The sequence below is a fragment of the Anabrus simplex genome, chromosome 1 (assembly GCF_040414725.1).
Source record: "Anabrus simplex isolate iqAnaSimp1 chromosome 1, ASM4041472v1, whole genome shotgun sequence".
NCBI classification, from domain to species: domain Eukaryota; kingdom Metazoa; phylum Arthropoda; class Insecta; order Orthoptera; family Tettigoniidae; genus Anabrus; species Anabrus simplex.
The window spans coordinates 1,576,501,399-1,576,522,468 of record NC_090265.1 but is presented as its reverse complement, the minus strand read 5'-3'; the positions used below and the strand labels follow the sequence as shown (position 1 = coordinate 1,576,522,468).

The 21,070-nt window shown below is 38.2% G+C and overlaps 1 protein-coding gene across 1 annotated transcript in view; it reads left to right on the top strand.

Moving 5' to 3' along the window:
* The window catches only part of PsGEF (Protostome-specific GEF), a 603,069-nt gene that overhangs the window by 463,776 nt on the left and 118,223 nt on the right, over positions 1-21,070 (top strand). The window contains exons 19-21 of the mRNA XM_067138170.2: positions 4,395-4,487; positions 8,023-8,115; positions 19,024-19,116. Of these exons, the coding sequence (XP_066994271.2) occupies positions 4,395-4,487; positions 8,023-8,115; positions 19,024-19,116 (279 nt within the window). The remainder of the gene's footprint in view (positions 1-4,394; positions 4,488-8,022; positions 8,116-19,023; positions 19,117-21,070) is intronic.

Here is a 21,070-nt window from a genome sequence, read left to right as displayed (position 1 = left end):
TTATGAGTAAGGTAAAAGCACTGTCGTAAAGTGATGACTGTCTTTGGAGGGCAATATATAGAGACAATTGTAATGTTTTGGTTACATATGCAAACCATACCTGCCACTTTTTGAAGACTGTCTATTTGTGTATTATCTACAACAGCTTCTGCAGAGGGAATTGTACACTTAATTAATAATGTTGATCCACCGTATCTGTCTCCGCTCTTATGGCAAAGTACGTGGTAGCCTGGAAATGTAACTGTTGTTTGTTGTCGAAACCATGTCTCTGAGATAGCTGTTACTGAGATATTTTCAGTTTGTAATACCCGTTGTAAGGATTCTTTATTCGCACTAACAGACCAAGTATTCCACTGAAGAATTTTAAACTCCATTATTAGACGTGAAAAGACTCGCATTCATATCATGAATAACAGTCGGACTGAACACTGCTGGTGAGGACTGAACCTGGGTGATCAAGAGCATGATAAGGTTAAAAATCTTATCTATGATTGTATTGTTTCTAAGTGGTGCATTTGACATCCTGTTATGTGGTTGAGGAGGATATGGATTATGAGATACAGGACTGTACGATATATGTTGAAGAATAAATAATCATTCTGACACCGGAGGAAATTGAGGTTGATGAAATGGATGTGGGGTAGGTCTCGGTGACTTGTACTGATTGACAGACTTGGCTGATGGGTATCTAATATTGGAATTCTGTGGCGGAATAAGTTGATGTGGTTGTTGTTGTTGTTGTGGTGGTGGTTGTCGTCATTGCTGTTGCGGCTGCTGCTGCTGTGTTTGCTGTATCCGAAGTGTTGGTGGATGTGATGAGAAATATCCTCTTTGTGTAGTTGAAAATGAGGATTGTTGCTCACTGGAGGCATTGACTGTGACTGTTCCAATGGATGTCACATCTGATTATACAGGGGCAGGTGGTAGTATTGTGTTTATTCCATGATGTGCTGAGAGGGAAGGAAATTCTTGGTGGCACTGCTGGTTAAATGTGGGCTTATTTACATCTGTCGCATATCATTGGTTGTTATATAAACTGAGTGCACTTTCTTGCGAAATGTTATTGTGAGTCATTAGATATTTGATTTTGACCCACTTTTTATATTCTGGATATTCCCAGTCGGTAGACAGATGAGATCCTTGACAATGAACACAGACAAGGGCTACAGTTTCGGGACATGATCTGATATCGTGAGGGCCACTACAGTGACTGCAACGTTGATTACGACGACATTGTAACGTAGAATGGTTGAACCGTAAACATCATTCACATTGTAATACTGAGAGAACGTAAGGTTGAATGGCACAGCATGTGACTAGAATGTAAACATATGGTAGTAGGCACTGTGCTTGGAACATGATTGAGCAGACCGGTATTGGGCGGGATTCCCCAGTTGATGCTTTCCTTGTAAAGCATTTAATATTCACAATAGGGACTTTGCATTGAGCTTCTTGTAAAAGGTCTTGTTCACTGAGTGAAATATCTACATCCTTAATAATTCCAAGCCTATGAATAACACTGTGAGGGATATATACATCAAGACGTCTGTCTTTAAAAATGGGATATTGAACCTGATACAGTTTCCACACATAATCTATTGCATCTTGTTTTCAAAATGTATGTGATGTTTTCTTTGGAACAAATAAATGAAGTATGTTGGCAGAAAGAGCATGATTTTTGATCAGGTGAGTACAGAATTATCAACACAAAATCAAACAGGAAAAATGACAGAGTTGGTTTAATAACGATTAAGAAAATAAAGCAGCAGGTAAACTACTATGACCAGCGTAGTGAAAGGATTATTGTTGTCAAGATAGACACCAAGTTAATTCCCACCACAATACTGCAGGTCTCCATGCCTACTAGTTTAGCAGATGATGAAGAAAGTAAAGAATACATGAAGAGATAAAAGATTAGGAAGAAAGGATAGATCAATTAAGAATCAATGGATAACTCAGGAGGTACTAGACCTGATTGATGAATTACAAGGGTAAAATAATGCAAAAAGTGAGAATGGCAGAAAAGAATACAGATGATTAAAGAATGTAGACAGAAAGTGCAGGAGAGCTAAGGAAGAATGGCTGAAAGAGAAGTGCAAGGATGTCAAAGATTGTATGGTGCTAGAAAAGGTAGATGCTGCACATAGGAAAATCAATGAAACATTTGTAGAAAGGAAAACTAGGTGTATGTATATTAAGAGCTCAGAAGGAAAACCTCTTATAGGTAAAAAAAGACAAGGTAGAAGATGGCAGGAACATATCCAACACTTGCGTCAAGGTAAAGAGCTAGATGATATGGTTCTGGAACAAATAGAGGCTGTTCATGCTGATTAAATGGGAGCCCCAATTTTGTGGTCAGAATTTGACAGAGCTTTAAGAGATCTAAATAGGAGCAAGGCACCTGGAATTGATGACATTCCCTCAGGATTACCAACTGCCTTAGGAGAAACCAGAATGGCATGTGCAAGATGTATTATATAGGAAAAGTGCCATCTGATTTCTGGCAGAATGTTCCTTTACCTATTCCTAAGAAACCTGCTGCTGACAAGTGTGAAAACTACCACATCATTAGTTTAGTATCTCATGCCTGCAAAATTTTAGCACATACTATTTAGAGAAGGAGGGAGAGGCAAGTTGGAACTGAATTTGGAGAAGATCAGTTTAGCTTCAGAAGAAATGTAGGAATACGTGAAGCAATCCTGACCTTATATCTGATCTTAGAGGACCGAATTAAGAAGAACGAGCCCATGTAAATGGCATTTGTAGATCTAGAAAAGTTATTCGATAATATTGATTGGACCAAGCTATTTGAGTTTTTGAAGGTGATCACGATCAGATGTCGAAAAAGAAGAATTATCTACAATCTACATAAAAATCAGTCTGCAGTGATAAGAATCGAGGGCAATGGAAAAGAAGCAGCATTCAAGAAAGGAGTGAGGCAAGGCTGCAAAGAGGAATTTGGAAAGGGAATGACAATCCAAGAAGAGGAAATCAAAATCCTGAGATTTGCTGATGGTATTGTTATTTTATCCAAGTCTGCAGAAGATCTGGAGATACTGCTGAATGGTATGGACACAGTCTTGGGGAAGGAATACAAGATGAAAACATTCAAAACAAAAGTAATGGAGTGCAGGTAATATTAGATTAGGAAATGAAATCTTAAAGGAGGTAGATGAATATTATTACTTGGATAGTTAAATAACTAACGATGTCAGAAGTAAGGATGACATAACATGCAGACTAGCACAAGCAAGGAAGGCCTTTCTTAAGAAAAGAATTTTGCTCACTTTGAACACTGATATAGGAATTAGACAGATGTTTTTGAAGACTTTTGTCTGGAGTGTGTTGTTGAATGGAAGTAAAACAAGGATGAAAACTAGCTGAGAAAGAAAGAGAATAGGATTTTTTGAAATGTGTTACAGAAGAATGCTAAAGGTGAGATGTGAAGATTGGATCATATGTGAAGGGATACTGAATCAAACTGGTGAGAGGAGATCGATTTTGCTAAATTTGACGAAAAGGAAAGAATGATAGGACACATTTTAAGACACCCAGGACTTGTTCAGTTGGTTTTTGAGGGAAATGCAGGCAGTAAGAATGATAGGAGTAGACCAAGGTCTGAGTATGACAAGCATATTAGAGCAGATGTAGGATGTAGTAGTTACGTAAAAAATGGTAGCACAGGATAGGGTAGCATCGAGAGCTGCATCAAACCAGTCTATCGACTCAGAGAGAGAGAACACCAAGATGAAATGTGTAAATATGTTCTTTCCCTATTGATCTCAATCACATATTCTCTAATTTGAAGATCATCTGTAAGTCTGAACTTGAGCCATGGTCACTTTGTATGTAATCAGTATCATCATTGTCAGAATCATCCATCCCACGGGTGTATTTATCCAATATCACTAACACATCTTCTTCAAAACAAACACTTCCAATATCCATGTTTAGCCAGAGTTATAACTTCAAAACAATTTTCGCACAACAATAAAGAAGGTTACACTAAAACAGAAAATTTATGTAACCAGCATTATGAGGTTCAAGAACCACTTGAGTTATGTAGTTAGTAGAACAGAGCACATTGTGATATTATGATAACAACTATCTGAAGCTAACTGAGTAGTTCAAAGGTACTGGGACTGCCAAAGTCATTACACAAAAGGAATGGCACAGATCAAACAAACATAACTGCGAGAGGTCTCAGGGACCTCACAACACTTGCTGAGTGTTAAACTTGATGTCTTCAGTTATGTTATTTTAAACGATTATTTAGTATAAATATTTAAATATTATTAGTACTGAAAAACTCTATTGATTTAAGGACTTTAAATGTCATCTAAATTAAGCTTAACAATATGAAAAGTAATTTAAAAGCTTTCTACTGTAACTAGGAGTCATCGAAGAATCATTCTCAAATATTCATGAGGAGGGTTCAGAAGATAACTGGGAAGTACATCATTCTTCCACTCCAGATTTTGCTACAGGTAAAACTGATGTAAAATTAGTTTCATTGTAATTAGACTTCCCATTTTTCTTCTTGTAAAGTTCTTCAGCAATTCACTGTTTTGGTTAATGATGTGGTCAAATAGTTCCTGCATTTCTTGCTCTTGTATCAGCCAGTACCATATTCTTTAACTTTGTAATGATTATCTTTAATACCTGTCATAGCTTCAACATTATTATCAAAAGTAAGAAAATTTTTGTAAAGCTCCCCTATCATTATGCATTAAAAAGCTGAATCCATATGAAAGCAAAGCATGTGTTATTTATTACTACCAGATTGTTGTGTACACTGTATTAAACATGTCTCTTGCTAATCTGTAAGACATTCAACAAATGCCCCTCTTTATTCTCTAGACAAAAATTGCCAATCTCAGTTTTAATACATTCTATCAAATGTTCTAAATTACCGGTACAAGGTTTCACTGAATAAACACAATCTTTTAGTACATCCCACACTGAATAGTCCATCAGGGTAGGATTAAGTGAATGAGGGGACCTTCCAACATTACCATGTCTGCCAATTCATCCATCAAATGCACTATTTAAAAGTTTTCTACAACCAATCCTTAGTGAGGTGGTGTCTTGTTGCTATATTAACTTTTCCCCAATCAGTTACAAGTGTTCAAATATCAGAAGATTTTTCCAGTTCTAATATCAGTGCATAAAATATTTCAAGGTAGTTTTGAGAACTAACCATACCATTAAAAATACAGGGTCCTACTACATATACATTAGTACAAATACTCGCCCAAACAGTCACGACAAGAGAATTTAAGTCTGTTTGCATCATCACTTGTGGATTCATAGAATCCCAGTAAACACAGTTGTACCTGTTTATATTAAACTTAAACTTAACTTAGAAGTAGCTTCATCAGTTCACAGAATATTTTTGTAAGAACTCTTATCAGCTTCATGTCATATTACAGACCACTTATAGACCTATGTCTGTCTATCAGGGCCATCTTCATTATATCTTAAAGCAAAGTAGGCCTATATGATATTCATGTAAGCTTTTTCTGCATTCTGTGTAGGCTAATTCTATATGTGTTGTACCAACAGATTGCTTTCCTAGTTGATTTTTCTGCTGACTGTACAAATCATAGCACAACATCATTCAAATTTCCTTCTGTAATCACAGAATTAGATCTTCTTAAACAAGAAAGTTTTGCTACTAACCCAGTTTGTTCAAACCTTGAATTCAACTTATGAATATCTTGCTGAGATAGGTAGAGGTTAGATGTAGAAAAACATTCCACAAATAATTCCCTAACATCAGTGTATATTATGATCATGTTTCCACAACATTTAGAATACAAAAGCATGAACAGCTACTGCTTTAATCAAGTAGCTACTAATCAAAGAAAAACTGTAAGCCTGCTAGTGTCAGCTGACTTATATAAGTCACCCTTTTCCCTATTTATGACAGCTGATAACCAATTACTGCCTCTGAGTAGTAGAGTCTAAGTGTAAATGAACTCAGCATCACTTGGAACATAAAAGACAATGTGTAGCATAACGTAAGCCTAATGTCATTTTAGAAGGTTATCTAGTATAAATGTTTAACCCTCTTGGAGCCAGGGGTCGCTCTGGTTGGCCGCTCACCATCAGCTGGAGGAGGCCAAAGCTCCACCTTCACTCTACCACTATGGTACCTCTCATAGCATTATTATTACTGTATTAAAAATGGAAAACCTTAACAAAGCTCCCTTATTATCTTGCTGTGACTTATAATTAAGGAGACAGAACATGCATTAGAAAGTTACAGCCATGTGAAAGTAAAGCATTTTATTATTTATTACAACCAGATAATTGTATAATATGATTTAGAGTGATATAAAGAATCAAAAACGTTTTATTGTTGATTTATAGTTGTTGATAATGTTTATTTTTAGGAAGAGAAAAGCATTTTGGTACTTTCTCTCTCAATATCCACTTTAAAAAAATCATTTATGATACAAAAGTATATACATAATGATATATAGTGTATTTATAAATATAATTCTACAAAATAATTACTTTGAATAAGAAAAATAAAAACAAAAAATTCAAACACATGTCATACTAAAAACAGGACACTTTTACTCACCGTTAACATTCGCATATATGTATCGATGTATGGCAGATACTGACAAGAAATTTTCTACATGCAGACTACATAGTACAAAAACTATTCTGAATTATAAAAAAATAAAAATTAATAGTTGATATTATAGTTTTTGTTTTCAGGAAAATCCTTTTCTCGTTTTTGGTTCCAGTATCTACTTCAAAAAATAACATTTTACAATACAATAGAATATGCATAGTTAAAAATATATGGCACTAAAGCCCTGATGGGATTTGGCCTACCAAGCGACCACTGCTCAGTTAAAAGACCTGCAGTTTACGAGGTGACACATGGTCAGTAACACGAATCCTCTCGGTCATTATTCTTGGTTTTCTAGACCGAGATCGCCCCTCACCCTCAGATATCTCCTCAACTGCAATCACTTAGGGTTGCTTAGGTTGAGTGAAACTTGAACCAACCCTCAGACCCAGGTAAAAATCCTCGACTTGGCCAGGAATTGAACCCATGACCTCCGGGTGAGAGGCAGGTACGCTACACTTGGCCCGCAGGGACCAGCATTAACGTAATGATAGAGGACTATAAGGTTTAGGAGAGAGAAAGTGAAAAATATATTGAAGTATATGGGCAAAGAATCAGGCGGTTGGGGCATGTTTGGGTCCACGAAGAAGGTAATGAGGTTGAGGAATGTTGTCGGGTTCATTGGGAGAAATTACCAAAAAATGTTCTCCAGAGACATTATCATCATCATCATCTTCGTCATCACTAGTTTCATCTACCACCGTATTAACAGTAGCCTTAGTGCTGTTAGAAAAAAATAAACGTCTCTTCTTTAGCTGCGGTGATCCTGACGGCGTGTCCAGTATAATTTTGTCGTATTTCTCTGGACTAAATTCACTATTGCTCTCCGATAAATCATCTGCATTAACTTCGCATCATTCCAAATACTGCATTCATTTATTGTCATCAATACCTGCTAAAAAAAAAAAAAATCACGTGAACCACTTGCCATTTTACTGTAACAAATCCACTCACTGCTAGCAGCAATCTCTTACTGACTGGTTAGCGGTATTTGTAAACAAAGAGAACGACTCTTGTGAAAGCTAGAAGACCCTGTTAGAACTGCCAAAGCAAAGTCAGGCACACAATAACTTGTATCCCCTTTAATATACGTTGTCACAAAAGTATGCACGTCACTATACGTTGCAATTATTTGTATCACAGAATTTTAAGCTGGCCAATGTAATCTGCTCTGGCAACTTCTGACTGTATTTTTAAAGGCCGACCTGATTCACTTTGGCAGTTTAAAGGGTGGGTGTTCGCACTACCATCTGGCTCCAAGAGGGTTAAATATTGTTAGTAGTGAAAATCTCCATAAATTTAAGGACTTCAAATGTCATCTAAATTAGGCTTAATAATATGATGGTAATTCAAGAGCTCTCTACTGTATCCAGGAGTCATCGAAGAATCATTCTCAAATATTCCTGACGAGGATTCAGAAGACAACCTGGAAGTACCTGAATCTTCCAGCCCAGATTTTACTTCAGGTAAAACTAATGTAAAATTAATTTCATTACGGTATAATAAATGGCTTTACAATTTTTTATTGTAGAGTTCTTCATCACTTCACTGTTTTGGCTAATGATACGGTCAAATAGTTTTCTGCATCTCTTGCTCTTGCTATTCTTTAACTTAATAATAATTCTCTTTGGTACCTCTCATAGCATTATTATTACTGTATTAAAAATGGAAAACCTTAACAAAGCTCCCTTATTATCTTGCTGTGACTTATAATTAAGGAGACAGAACATGCATTAGAAAGTTACAGCCATGTGAAAGTAAAGCATTTTATTATTTATTACAACCAGATAATTGTATAATATGTCCCTTACCAACCTGCAAGACATTCACAAAATGGCCCCCTTACATCTCTTTTAACACAGAATCATAAAAATCTTATCCAAAATGTTCAAGAAAATTGGGTTGCTGAAATAATTTTCAATATATTCTGTTAGGTACCGGTACATGTTCGTTCCATATTATGAATTTTCACTAAAAAATAATTATCTCTCAATATACCCCAAACTGAATAGTCCACTGGTATAAGTCTGGGTAAATGAGGAGGCCATTCAACAGTTTTGTGTTCGCCAATCCATTCATTGAAGTGTTATTAAAAAAACATTCTCACAACCAATCCACAGTAGGTGGTGTCACATCATGATGCCACACTAACTTTCCCCCCCTTGGTTAGAAAATGGAAAAGAGCTGACATTTCAAAAAATGATGGTATCAGCAAAAGAAATGGAAGGGCAATGAAGGCTGTGAAAATGAAAGAATCCCCAGGCTTCGTAAACCTAACACCATTTATAAGCAATAAATTTCATGGCTCGGCCCGTATTGATGGATATGACTTCCTTTTTACAAAAAACTTTAGTTTACTATCCACCTAGTCAATACAGTTTACTCTCAAACAGTACTATCAGTAGCGACACGTGACATTTTGAAAAGTGTTACCACACTCCTTCTGAGAGTATATTGTCGCTCCCACCGCAGCATTTTTATGAGCAATACAGATGTCATTTCATAAAAGTGAAAGACTTGATAATTGATATTACTTTTGTATAAGATAACATCATTTGAAAATGATTAAATGGCACATAATAGACTGAACACTAGTAAGCATCAACATCATAGAAACTAGCAACAATTTGTTTTACGTCGGACCGACACAGATAGGTCTTATAGCGACGATGGTACAGGAAAGGCTTAGGAATGGGAAGGAAGCGGCCATGGCCTTAATTAAGGTACAGCCCCAGCATTTGTCTTGTGTGAAAATGGGAAACCACGGAAAACCATCTTTAGGGCTGCCAACAGTGGGGCTCGAACCCACTATCTCCCGGATGAAAGCTCACAGTCGCGTGCCCCTAACTGCACAGCCAACTCACCCAGTATAGAAACTAGCAGTCTCAATCATGCACTAATTGAAAATAGTTCACATCATGAAAAACGTATGGCAGGCTAGTCATGCACTCATAAACATAAAGTTTAAAATTAATTTCTAACAGAGCTTCAAAGCTTACCTCAGTATTTCCTATTTGTACTTCAGGTTGATACGACGGCATGTTCTGGCATGAAAAATATCTATCACAGCATCATAGAAATTAGTCCTCTTCATTAAGTCACTCAGAAATTTCTTTTCAATTGCAATCAAAGAAAGTGCAGAGAGCCTATCCTGTACTTGTGAATTTCTTTGGAAGGTGTGTATCCTTTTCAAGGTCGAGAAGCCTCTTTCAGTGGAAGCTCTAGTTGCCGGGATGGTGAGAATGAAGTCGATCAATTTCATTGCTTCTAGATAAGTTTTTTTAAGACCACTGGTGTGCAAATATTGGTAGAGGTCATATTCATTATTTTTCACAAGGTCCGGCTTCATGTAGAGGACAGACAGTTCACTTTTAAGTTTCATGCAGTCAAATTTTCGTCCATAGGTCTTCTCTAACAACTGACAGGCACTGTTTGGGAACTCCTTCACAAAACTGTTATACTGGCCAATATCAATTAACTCAAGGAACTCCAGCTTGTTAATATCACAAAATCTATCTGATAGTTGCATGGATATGATGTCAATTATTTCCAAATACAATTGGAGATATGATGTTTCTTAGTTCCTATAAAAACAATTCTCTGGCACTTTCGAGGGTAATCTTGCCTCCCTTCATTGTCTTATAACTTTGACCACATAATTTCAAAATTATTTCTGGTTGTCTGCAAAAATGCTTTAAGTTGTTGGATCCCTTTGGAGCAGAAGGCCATATTACATATTTTCTTCAGAAGGATCTGATACAGAACATCAGATTGAGGAAGCACTTCAGCAAATAAATTTAATAGGAAATAGAAGTCAATGTCTTGCAGGGTAACATAGTAACCCTTAGCTTGAATTCTCATTCCACCGTCTCATTCGTCTGCGTTATCTTTCATTTCTCTGAAGAATTCAAGAGATCTGTATAGAGAGAGGACACAACTTCAACGAGCCGAATTGTACCCTGTAGGACCATCGTGCAGGTTATAAATAATATGCTCTGTGACAGAAGATTTCGAGTGCGTATGGGAAACAGTATGAGCAAAGAAAGGAAGCTCAAAAATGGATTACCTCAAGGATCGGTACTGTCTCCCCTACTGTTTAATTTGTATATCTCCGATCTCCCAGAAACATCATCACGAAAATTCTGTTATGCTGATGATATTACACTAGCCACTCAACATCGTGACCTTAGCGTGACAGAAGAAGTGCTACAAAGAGACCCGATTTCACTTGAAACGTATTTCAAGAAATGGCGACTGAATCCTAACCCTAACAAAACAGAAGTGTCGTGTTTTCACCTGAATAATCGCCAAGCTGGCATTAAGCTTCACATACGTTTTTGTCATCGTAAACTTCGGCACAGCTGGCATCCAAAATATTTGGGCATTGCACTTGATCGCACACTATCTTACAAGCAACATCTTAGGAATCTGTCCAAAAAGCTCAAAACATGTAATAATATCCTTCAGAAATTGTGTGGCTCAAGTTGGGGTTCATCAGCAAAGACTTTAAAATCTGCTTTGGGACTGGTTTTCTCGTGTGCTGAGTACTGTGCACCAGTTTGGCTGAATAGCCCATATACAAGACTCATTGATACTCAACTGAATGCTAGCATGCGGTTAATATCTGTTACTATCCAGTCCAGACTCCTTTATTGGCTCCCAATTCTGTCAGGAATAATGCTGCCTGATGTAAGAAGATCAAATGCTCTCATTCAAGAGTTCAAGAAGATAGAAATGAACCCTAAACTGCCTGTTCTGGATGATATTCCTGTTCTCAAGATAACGAGGCTCAAGTCACGTCATCCATATTTGCGTGATGCTGTCACATTGGCTGATAGGAATTTTTACCCTTTAGAAGAATGGAGAAGTTGCTGGAAAGCTGCCACAGACAGTTCCTTGCATAACATCTTTTCTGGTGAACATCTTCCTAGTGGACAGCATCAAACGTGTAAGATTTGGACCACTCTGAATCGGGTGAGAACAAATCATGGACGATGCAGGGATGCCCTTTATAAGTGGAAATTTATTTCATCACTAGAGTGCGACTGTGGTACATCTCGGCAGACGATCCCCCATATTGTAAGTGAATGTACACGACGTTTCTACACAGGTAGCCCGAGTGACATTTTGGAACCAACAGAGGAAGCCATACAGTGGATCACCCAACTGGACATTCTGCTATAAAACATGTTCCTTGTCTGTGTATATTTGTAAATATTATATACTTGTATATATCTAACTTGTTGCCATACGCCAATAATAATATCCCTGACTAACTTCTGCAACCCACTGTGCTGTCCTGCCATCACTGCTGCGCTATCAAATGTTTCTGCTACTAACTTTTCATCACACTGAAATTCTTGTAACACTCCAAAGAGATGTTTAGAGAGAGTGGTGGTGGTGGTGATTAATGTTTTAAGAGGAAGTACAACTAGGCAACCATCCTCTATATAACACTAATCAGAGGGAAAAAATGGAAGGGATCCGACACTTCGAAAAATGAAGATATTGGCCACAGAAGACAAGGGCCATGAAGGGCATGAAAATGAAAGACTCCCTAGCCCTCGCAACCCTAATAGCGTTGGGGTGGAAAAAAACAGGAGTTTACCAAGAGAGGTCAGATCGGATAGATGAAAGTGAGGAGCCTGGCAAAAGTAAGTGGAAGCAATACCAGGACTCTCAGCTAAGGGCCCCATGGTCTCCAACCCAAGCTCCAAAGTTCAGAGCCCCTGGGGCCCTTTTAGTCGCCTCTTACAACAGGCAGGGGATACTGTGGGTATTATTCTACCACCCCCACCCACAGGGGGGTGTTTAGAGAGAGAAACAGCAGAACGGTCACCACTTACATCACTGAATCTCAGAAATCTCTCTCGAATTTCACCTTCGGGACTAACATATCTAAATACAGTCGAGAATTGTGCTGTGCTAGAAACGTCTATACTTTCATCCAAAATAATGGAAATAAAGTTTGCTTTAACCTCGTCTTTAATTTCACTGGTCATAAAAGTAGCTATGGCTTCAATAATATCATTTTGTATATCAGATGAAAGTCCTGAGAAAACTGTAGATGTTTCTAAGTGGTGCTGAAATACGTCATCTTTATTAGAAATTAATGCTAGTAACTCCCTGAAATTACCTCTGTTATCAGATTCTTCAGTTTCTCAATGACCCCTGAAAGGTAATCCTTGCTTTGAAAGAAAACACACAGTATCTATTAAAGTGCTGACAATATATCTGTTCTTTTTACTATATTATGCTCGTCAATTTTCTTTCTGTAAGCTGTACTCAAACAGAATTCTATTCTGACCTTCCAAACTGAATCATATCGGCAACAGCATTGATGTGTGCTTGAGACACCTCATAGCGTCTCTTTAAAACTCTGAAACTTAAATTGTCCATACTGTCTTTATTCCAAGCATTATTTTTTGAGGAAAATAGAATACATGCCCATCAGTACAGTTTATTCATTTTTGCACAACCACATAACCAGTCCAGATTTATGTACCATGATTCATGAAAATATCGTAGGCCTACTGTTCTTTTCGAATCCTTGAATAATTTTTTAAGAGAAGGCGTGGGTCTACCTTTTTCAATTATGTTTTTCTTTTCTTCAAAAGTTCTTAATGAAAATGGCGTGTTCATTAAGCTTTCTATTGTACATGGACATTCTGGGCCCGCCAACTCAACTTATTTCCGAGGTGGAAGCGACAGCAGTCATTTTAATGTTTAATACATTGTGCAGTCCTATAAGCTATCCTTAACTAACATAAATTAAATATAAATTCACACTTTAATAAGAGAAGTCTCATCGTATTATAATAGAAAACAATAACACAATAATATAACAATGCACTGTTGAGTGTGGCGGAACGAACGGACGGAACAGCTAGCACCGATGTTATAAGCTTTTGTTTCCACTTTCCACTGTGGTAACACGACCAGAGAACGTAGTAGGATACGTAGTAGCTGTTATAAGAGATTCAAAGCGTAACCACTGCATGGAGTGGTAACAGCCTCTCGCTCAGCTTTGACCATGGCAAACTGCTGCAATAGAGTTCTTGTGACACGCCCAGGCGAAGAAACAAAAATATTAAGCATAAATATTAAAGAATATCTGATTTTTATATTTTCAAGCTGTTACCAGTGGTAACAGTGGATACTAGCATGCTTCACCACTGAGTACTACAAGTCAAGTGGATTTGAATAAAAACTACCGGTAGTTGGTCACAAGATGAATGACACTTAAAAGGATTTCCAAACTGCACTTGTGTCGACAAAAAGATGATGTAAGAAGTCAATGTCTATTAGTAGTTCCATTGTGGATCACAGTAGAATATGCATTGCAAGAAAATATCACAGTATTGATGAAAATAAAATCGATTAATTGTTGATGTGCCTGTCAACACTGTATCACTGAAAGAACAATCTTCTTTTGTTACAATAAAATGAAGGATATTCCGGTGTTAGGAAAGTAAATTTATCTGTCCATAAGGGCATTAATAGGAGGATATCCTTCAAGGTTGCAGTGGTGCACCCAGCACAGCTGTCATTGTCGACTACAGCTTTTGTATAAAGTAAACCTAATATCATCCTGGTCGGAAAAGAACAAGAGTTAACCAAGGGAGTTTGGTTGGGAAAGAAGAAGGCAAGGAGCCTGACACAAGTAACTGGAAGCAATGCCAGACTCAGCTAGGGAACCTGTGGTCAGCACCCCACGTTCCCACGATGAAAGTCCCTGAGACCCCTTTCAGTCGCCTTTTGTGACAGGCAAGGGATACCGTAAGTGTATTCTACTGCCTGCACCCCCCCCCCCCTCCCCCATCATAGGGGGTCCCATATGGTTGCAGGTGTTCAAAGATTGGACTGTTTTCCAGTTCTACCATCACTTCATGAAGCATTTTGAGGTGGTTTTGAGAGCCATACTATACAGTGTACCAAAACTCGATGGCAAACATTTAGGAATGGATTCTTAACATAGAGAGAAGAAAAAAAGGTTATGACAACATGGGTCCGGAAACGTATACTTACACAGATTTATTCAAACTTTGTGACACATGTCCCATTTGCTGCAAAAAATTTGAGACACAGATTCCAATTGTTACGTAAGTAATCATGTTGTGAATAAATCTGATGTGAGTCTTAAAATATTTTAGCTCTCACTCATGAATCCAATCATCTTTCAGCTTAGCCGCTTCCGATAACACGTCTGTGGTTTTCAGTCTGTTTAACACATCTGGTATCTGTGATTAGTTTTTGTGGTTTGCCGTCTGCTTACGTGAGTAATTAAGTTAGTTAAGTAGCTATAACCGTATGTAATTTGGTGCATGGTGTCTGTTTTTGTGGCTAACAGTAATTGTAATTGTGGTTTGCAGGCCGCTCTGAAGTGCTCATGTACACGAACGCAGAGCTTGCGAGCATGCATTACATATATAGTTTGGCAGATGGTAATGCATTGAAGGTACGTCGCTTGTATCAGGAACGATACCCAAGGCGCAAACTGCCAGACCAAAAGACATTTGAAGGAATCCATCACCGCCTCTGTGAACACGGGAGTTTTGCACATCCACCAGGAACCGGGGAACGGTCAAGAAGTACAACCGTTGAAGAGGAGGAAGCTGTACTCAACGCTGTGGATGAAAGTCCTGGAATCAGCACTAGAAGGTTAGGCTTGCAAGAGGAATAGGCTGCACATGACGCTCTGGAGACTGCTACAAGGAAACCTGTTGTATCCGTATCATCTCCAGCATGTAGAAGCCTTGTCTCCTGTGGATTATCCTGCAAAAGTAACATTATGCCGATGGTTTCTACAACAATGCGGCATGATGCCTAACTTTGCAGCTTCTGTGTTGTTCACAGATGAAGCGACATTCACAAGAGACGGACTGCAGAATTTCCATAATCAACACGTGTGGAGTGATACAAATCCTCATGCAATCATCCTATCTTCTCATCAACAGAGGTTCGCCATTAACATCTAGGCAGGCATTGTTAGTGATTCCTTGTTGGAACCCTACGTTCTTCCAAATAGGCTTACTGGACAGAACTACATGAATTTCTTGAATACTGCATTGCCTGATTACTTGGAAGACATGCCTCTTGCATCCCGTCGACAAATGTTTTTCACGCATGATGGTGCTCCTGCATATTTCAGTCTGCCTGCCTGCAGGTACTTGAATACCAATTTTCCCGAGCAGTGGATAGGTAGAGGAGGACCGATTGCTTGGTCACCATGCTCTCCTGGCTTGAACCCCCCGGGACTCAACTTTACGTGAGAGCATTGTGTCAACCTGTCAGGTAGTACGCACTACACCATGCACGAGCTGAGGCTTGTATTCAGTCTGAAGGTCATCACTTTGAACATTTCCTCTGATACATGCTCAAAGTGTTTCAGCTGCCGTTACAGATGTACAGTGTAAATGTACAAACGCTTGAATAAATCTGTAAGTATATGTGTAAGTATATGTTTCTGGACCCATGTTGTCATAACCTTTTTTTTCTCCTCTCTATGTGAGCAGTCCAGTCCTAAATTTTTGCTGTACCAGGCGAGTTGGCCATGCGGTTAGGGGCGCGCAGCTGTGAGCTCACATCCGGGAGATATTGGGTTCAAACCCCACTGCCGGCAGCCCTGAAGATGGTTTTCCGTGGTTTCCCATTTTCACATAGGCAAATGCTGGGGCTGTACCTTAATTAAGGCCACGGCCACCTCCTTTGCATTTCTAGACCTTTCCTGTCCCATTATCGCCATAAGACCTATCTGTGTTGGTGCGATGTAAAGCAAATGGCAAAAAAAAATTAAAAAAAATAAAATAATAATTTGCTGTCAAGTTTTGGTACACCCTGTATAATAACAAAAAAAAAAAAGAAGGGTCCGATGACTCCGTTAACATGAATTCCCACCCAAATCATCACGCCAGGAGAATGTAATTCTGTGTACACCATCATGTGTGGCACCATCACTTGAAGTCGGCCCTGAAGGCACAGATATCTAATGACTCGGTTATGAAGCTTTCATTTGTCTTGTATGGTCTTCGTTCATACATCATCCCAGAAAATGGAAAATCACCAGGAGAATTGATTTACAGTTCAACTGTTAGACTGATTGCAACTTTCTTCAATGAAGGGAGTACTACCGCTGACATCCCATCTTTGAGAATGAAAAAACAAATGAGAACTCTTAGACCAGTCCCCACTGAACATCATAACAACAACAAAGTTTTTGTTCACTCTAAACTAGCCACCAGCAAGTTTGTTTTCATTCAATGCGACACCACCAGACAGCTACTACAGCTGAATTATGATGGACTGTATCCAGTTTTGTTGCACAAAAGAAAGCATTTTGAAGTGGAAATGCACAGAGGAAAAGAGACAATTAGCATTAATAGACCGTTGTCCTGTCTCTCCAAACACTTAAGTTCCACCATCCCTGGAACATCAACTGCTCATAAACAGCTCTGTGAATCTCCAAATCAGACAACAAGATCAGGCCGATATGTCACCTTTCCCCAAAGATATTTGGACATTGTCACTGGGAATGGAGTGTGTAGCAGGGCTAGTGGCCACTTACGTAATAATGCATTCTTTGCTTTTCTCACTTCACTTTCATATCTCGTTTTACTTCTTTGATCCTCATTCCAATAATCCAATTTCTTTTAAAAACAGAAGAGGTTGTACATAGCCTCGCTACTATTAAAAGCTACCTCTTGATAAAGCACTTTCAACTATTAAATAACTCACAGTAGAATCTAAACATAATCTCAGCATGGCTTGGAACAAAAAGATGACACTGATTTAAAAGGGATAGATAATAACATGATGTTTACTGTTTCTAGTGCAGTTTTTCATGTTGATATCAACAGTAGCAGCGATTAGGGGGGGGGGCGAGGGGGGCAGTCGCCCCCCTACTTTTTAGAGATGGTCGATGACCTTAGATGTTAGGCTGCTTTAAACAACGAGCATCATCGTCATCATCAACTTTTTGGAGAAAATATTACATTTTTATTCCATTTTAGCCGGCTGAAACTAGGAATTGTAGGAATTATTTAAAAAAGCCATTTGTACAAGCCCTCTTGTCTTATCAAATAATTCTTTTCTTTATATTATTTAATCATTACCAAAATTATTAGCGATAATAAGCACAAAATGTCCTTCGTTCCGGCTAATCAATTTGTATGGCACCACAGCGAATACTGGAAACTTTGCCTGTGCTATGAGCAAGGGTACCAGGCCTATACATTTTTTTGCTAAGGTCATACACAATGAGGTATGATTCACCACCTTACCGTGTGCTTTCGTCAGTCTGGCAGTCTCTTTATTGTCTGTTAGTTTTTTAGTGTATAGTCAAACACTAAATAGTTTTAATTGTATAATCACGCCATATTTCTTTTTAATTTTAATAAATGTGTAATATTGTTCCTTTGGCGAACATTTGATTGTATAGTATAAAATCAAAATCTCAACAAAAATCTATCATTACCGCATTTAAGTTTGTAAACTGACAATTTTTACTTCTGTAGCGAAATTCACTGAGAAAGCATAACAAACTTGCCATTTTGTGGCCTTTTAAAAAATATATATATATATATACCTGTATACCCCCTTCCCCCATCCTCCGTTATATCCCACAAACCTGGGTACTGTTTGTTGGCTATATATTTTTTGCCCCTGCACTTTTAATTCCCAAAGGCCACTACTGGATATCAAATCCGAAAACCTTTTTGCTCTATCATGTCGGGTTTTGAAGGTGTTGACAAAGTTTTCTTTTTCATGAACGGCATCCATCAATAACTGTTTTCATAGTTTTTAGTTATTTTCCATACAAAGCCGAACAATCTCATTTGCTTCTCTCTTATTGTCAGTGACAGTGGCCATTATGGAACCTAGTGGTTGCATAAATTCACCAAATCTGTTTTGCTATGTGTGAGGCTATGGAACAAACAAATCCAATATGTGCCATGTGGTACATTTGCACTAATCGTAGCTAAAGTCATGTTCGTTAGTACTCCATGTAACAATCACTGCTCTAGTGAAACTTCTGTCTGTGAGTTGTTTTCCTTGGTACAATGTTAAACATATGTAAATGGTTGATGTCGTACATCTCAAGAACAGTGGGTGATTAGAGTTAATTTGCCTTAGAACGCATTTTGGATACCAAGATATCCACAGAAAGTCATTTTTTGTTGATCAGGGTAATCTTTAGCATAACTCTCATCTTAATCTTGATACAGTATTCTCAGTAATGTAATTTCAGAAGGCTATCTAGCATCAGTGTAAATACTGTTAGTATTGAAAAACTCCATAAATTTTAGGTCTTAAATTATAACCTAAATTAAGTTTAATGATGTAAAAATAATTAAAGAGTTCTCTACTGTAATTAGGAGTCATTGAAGAATCATTCTCAAATATCCCTGAGGAGAGTTCAGAAGATAACCTGGAAGTATCTCGACCTTCCAGCTCACATTTTACTTCAGGTAAAATTGATGTAAGCTAAAATTATCTTCATTTATAATAAATGTCTATAATTTTTTTACTGTAGAGTTCATCAGCAAATCACCATTTTGGCTAATGATGTGGTCAAATAGTTTCCTGCACATCTTGCTCTTGTATCAGCCAGTACCATATTCTTTAACTCTATAATGATTACTATGTTACCTGTCATAGCTTTCTAAATTATTACAAAAAATACATAATTTTTGCAAAGCTCCCCTATCATCTTGCTATTTATTAAGTAATCGTATGTAGTATTACTCTTGTAGCAAGTATTTCTTCACAGAATTTTCTTTAATAGCACTTCCTTCAACTATCAGCTTCTGTTTCAACGCAAATAGAAGTAGACCTACTGGTACTATTTTCCTGACCTTCAACTCACTCAGATTAATATGTTGCCATGTTGTTCTTTATACTGTATAACATACTCGTGCATGATGTTATATCCAAAAAGTCATGGTCTTTCATTATGAAGCTTGTAGAACTCATCATAGGGATTGTGGCTGCTATTTACCTCAAAGCATTTATCATCTGCATAAGGATACTGGTCCAACCATTTTGTACTGTTCCTGGAAATAACTGTGACAGTATCCAGCACTGTTTGTGAGGTTACTTGTTTCTCCTCATAAGTATCAAAGTTGTAATATTTCAGCTAGATCTTCATTTTTGGAAAAAGAAGTTCCTCAGACCCAAATCAGAGCAGTAAGATGGTTGAGGGATGACAGCCACTCACTCAATCACTACTGATCTGCATTTAGGGCAGTCGCCCAGGTAGCAGATTCCCTATCTGTTGATTCCCTAGCCTTTTCTTAAATGATTGCAAAGAAATTGGAAATTTATTCAACATCTCCCTTGGTAAGTTATTCCAATCCCTAACTCCCCTTCCTATAAACGAATATTTGCCCCAATTCGTCCTCTTGAATTCCAACTTTATCTTCATATTGTGATCTTTCCTAAAGACACCATCCAAACTTATTCATCTACTGATGTCCTCCCACGCCATCACTCCACTGACAGCTCAGAACATACCACTTAGGCGAGCAGCTCGTCTCCTTTCTCCCAAGTCTTTCCAGCCCAAACTTTGCAACATTTTTGTAACGCTACTCTTTTGCCGTTTTTTTTAAATCATAAATAGCTGAAATGAAAGGGATAGTGTATGATGCTGCATTGTTGTGCAACAGTCAGTTGGTTTGTTTTTTCCACCAAAATCTTCTAAATCTTCCACAGTACACCACTAAATGACACAGTAGAATGTGAAATTGATTTAGCTTTCAAAGACAAATTCTTTGTGCACTGGAAGGAGATTGCAGGCTAAGGGCTCGCTTTAGGATCAGAATTCAGGACAGGTGTCTGTTAGAAATCGGTACGAGTCACAGCAGGTAGAACAACCGAGGGAAGAAGAGGAACAGGGAACTGTTGCTGAGATGTGTGGAAGTAGGAGGAAGGGAAAAGGTAGGAAAGGGAAGTGTAGTGTAGTGGAAAAGAAAAGACAGGTAGAACAGGGTCATGGGAGGGAGAAAAGGGAGGAGGAAGTAGCTTCTACAGCAGTGAGAGAAGATAGGGCTGACCAGGAGGGGAGGGGATCGAATGAGGTGGGTAGGGTTGAGGCTCTGGTCATGGAGGATTCCATTGTTAGACATGTGGGGAAAGTGTGTGGAGGAAAGGGAACCCGGGTAGAGTGTTATCCAGGAATTAGGTTGAGGCAGGTGTTGAGGAAAGTAGAAGAGAAGGAAGAGGGAAAGGAGAAGGAGGTAGTGTTTCACATTGGTACAGACAATATCAGCACTGTCAAAATGGCTTTGATATTTTATAATGATTATATAAGCAGGTATAAGTACCAACATAGTTGGGGATGTGTGGGATCTGGTAAATGCAGCACAGATGAAGTTTAAGGAAGCGGAGATTGTTATCAGTGGAATACTGTGTAGGAGGGATACT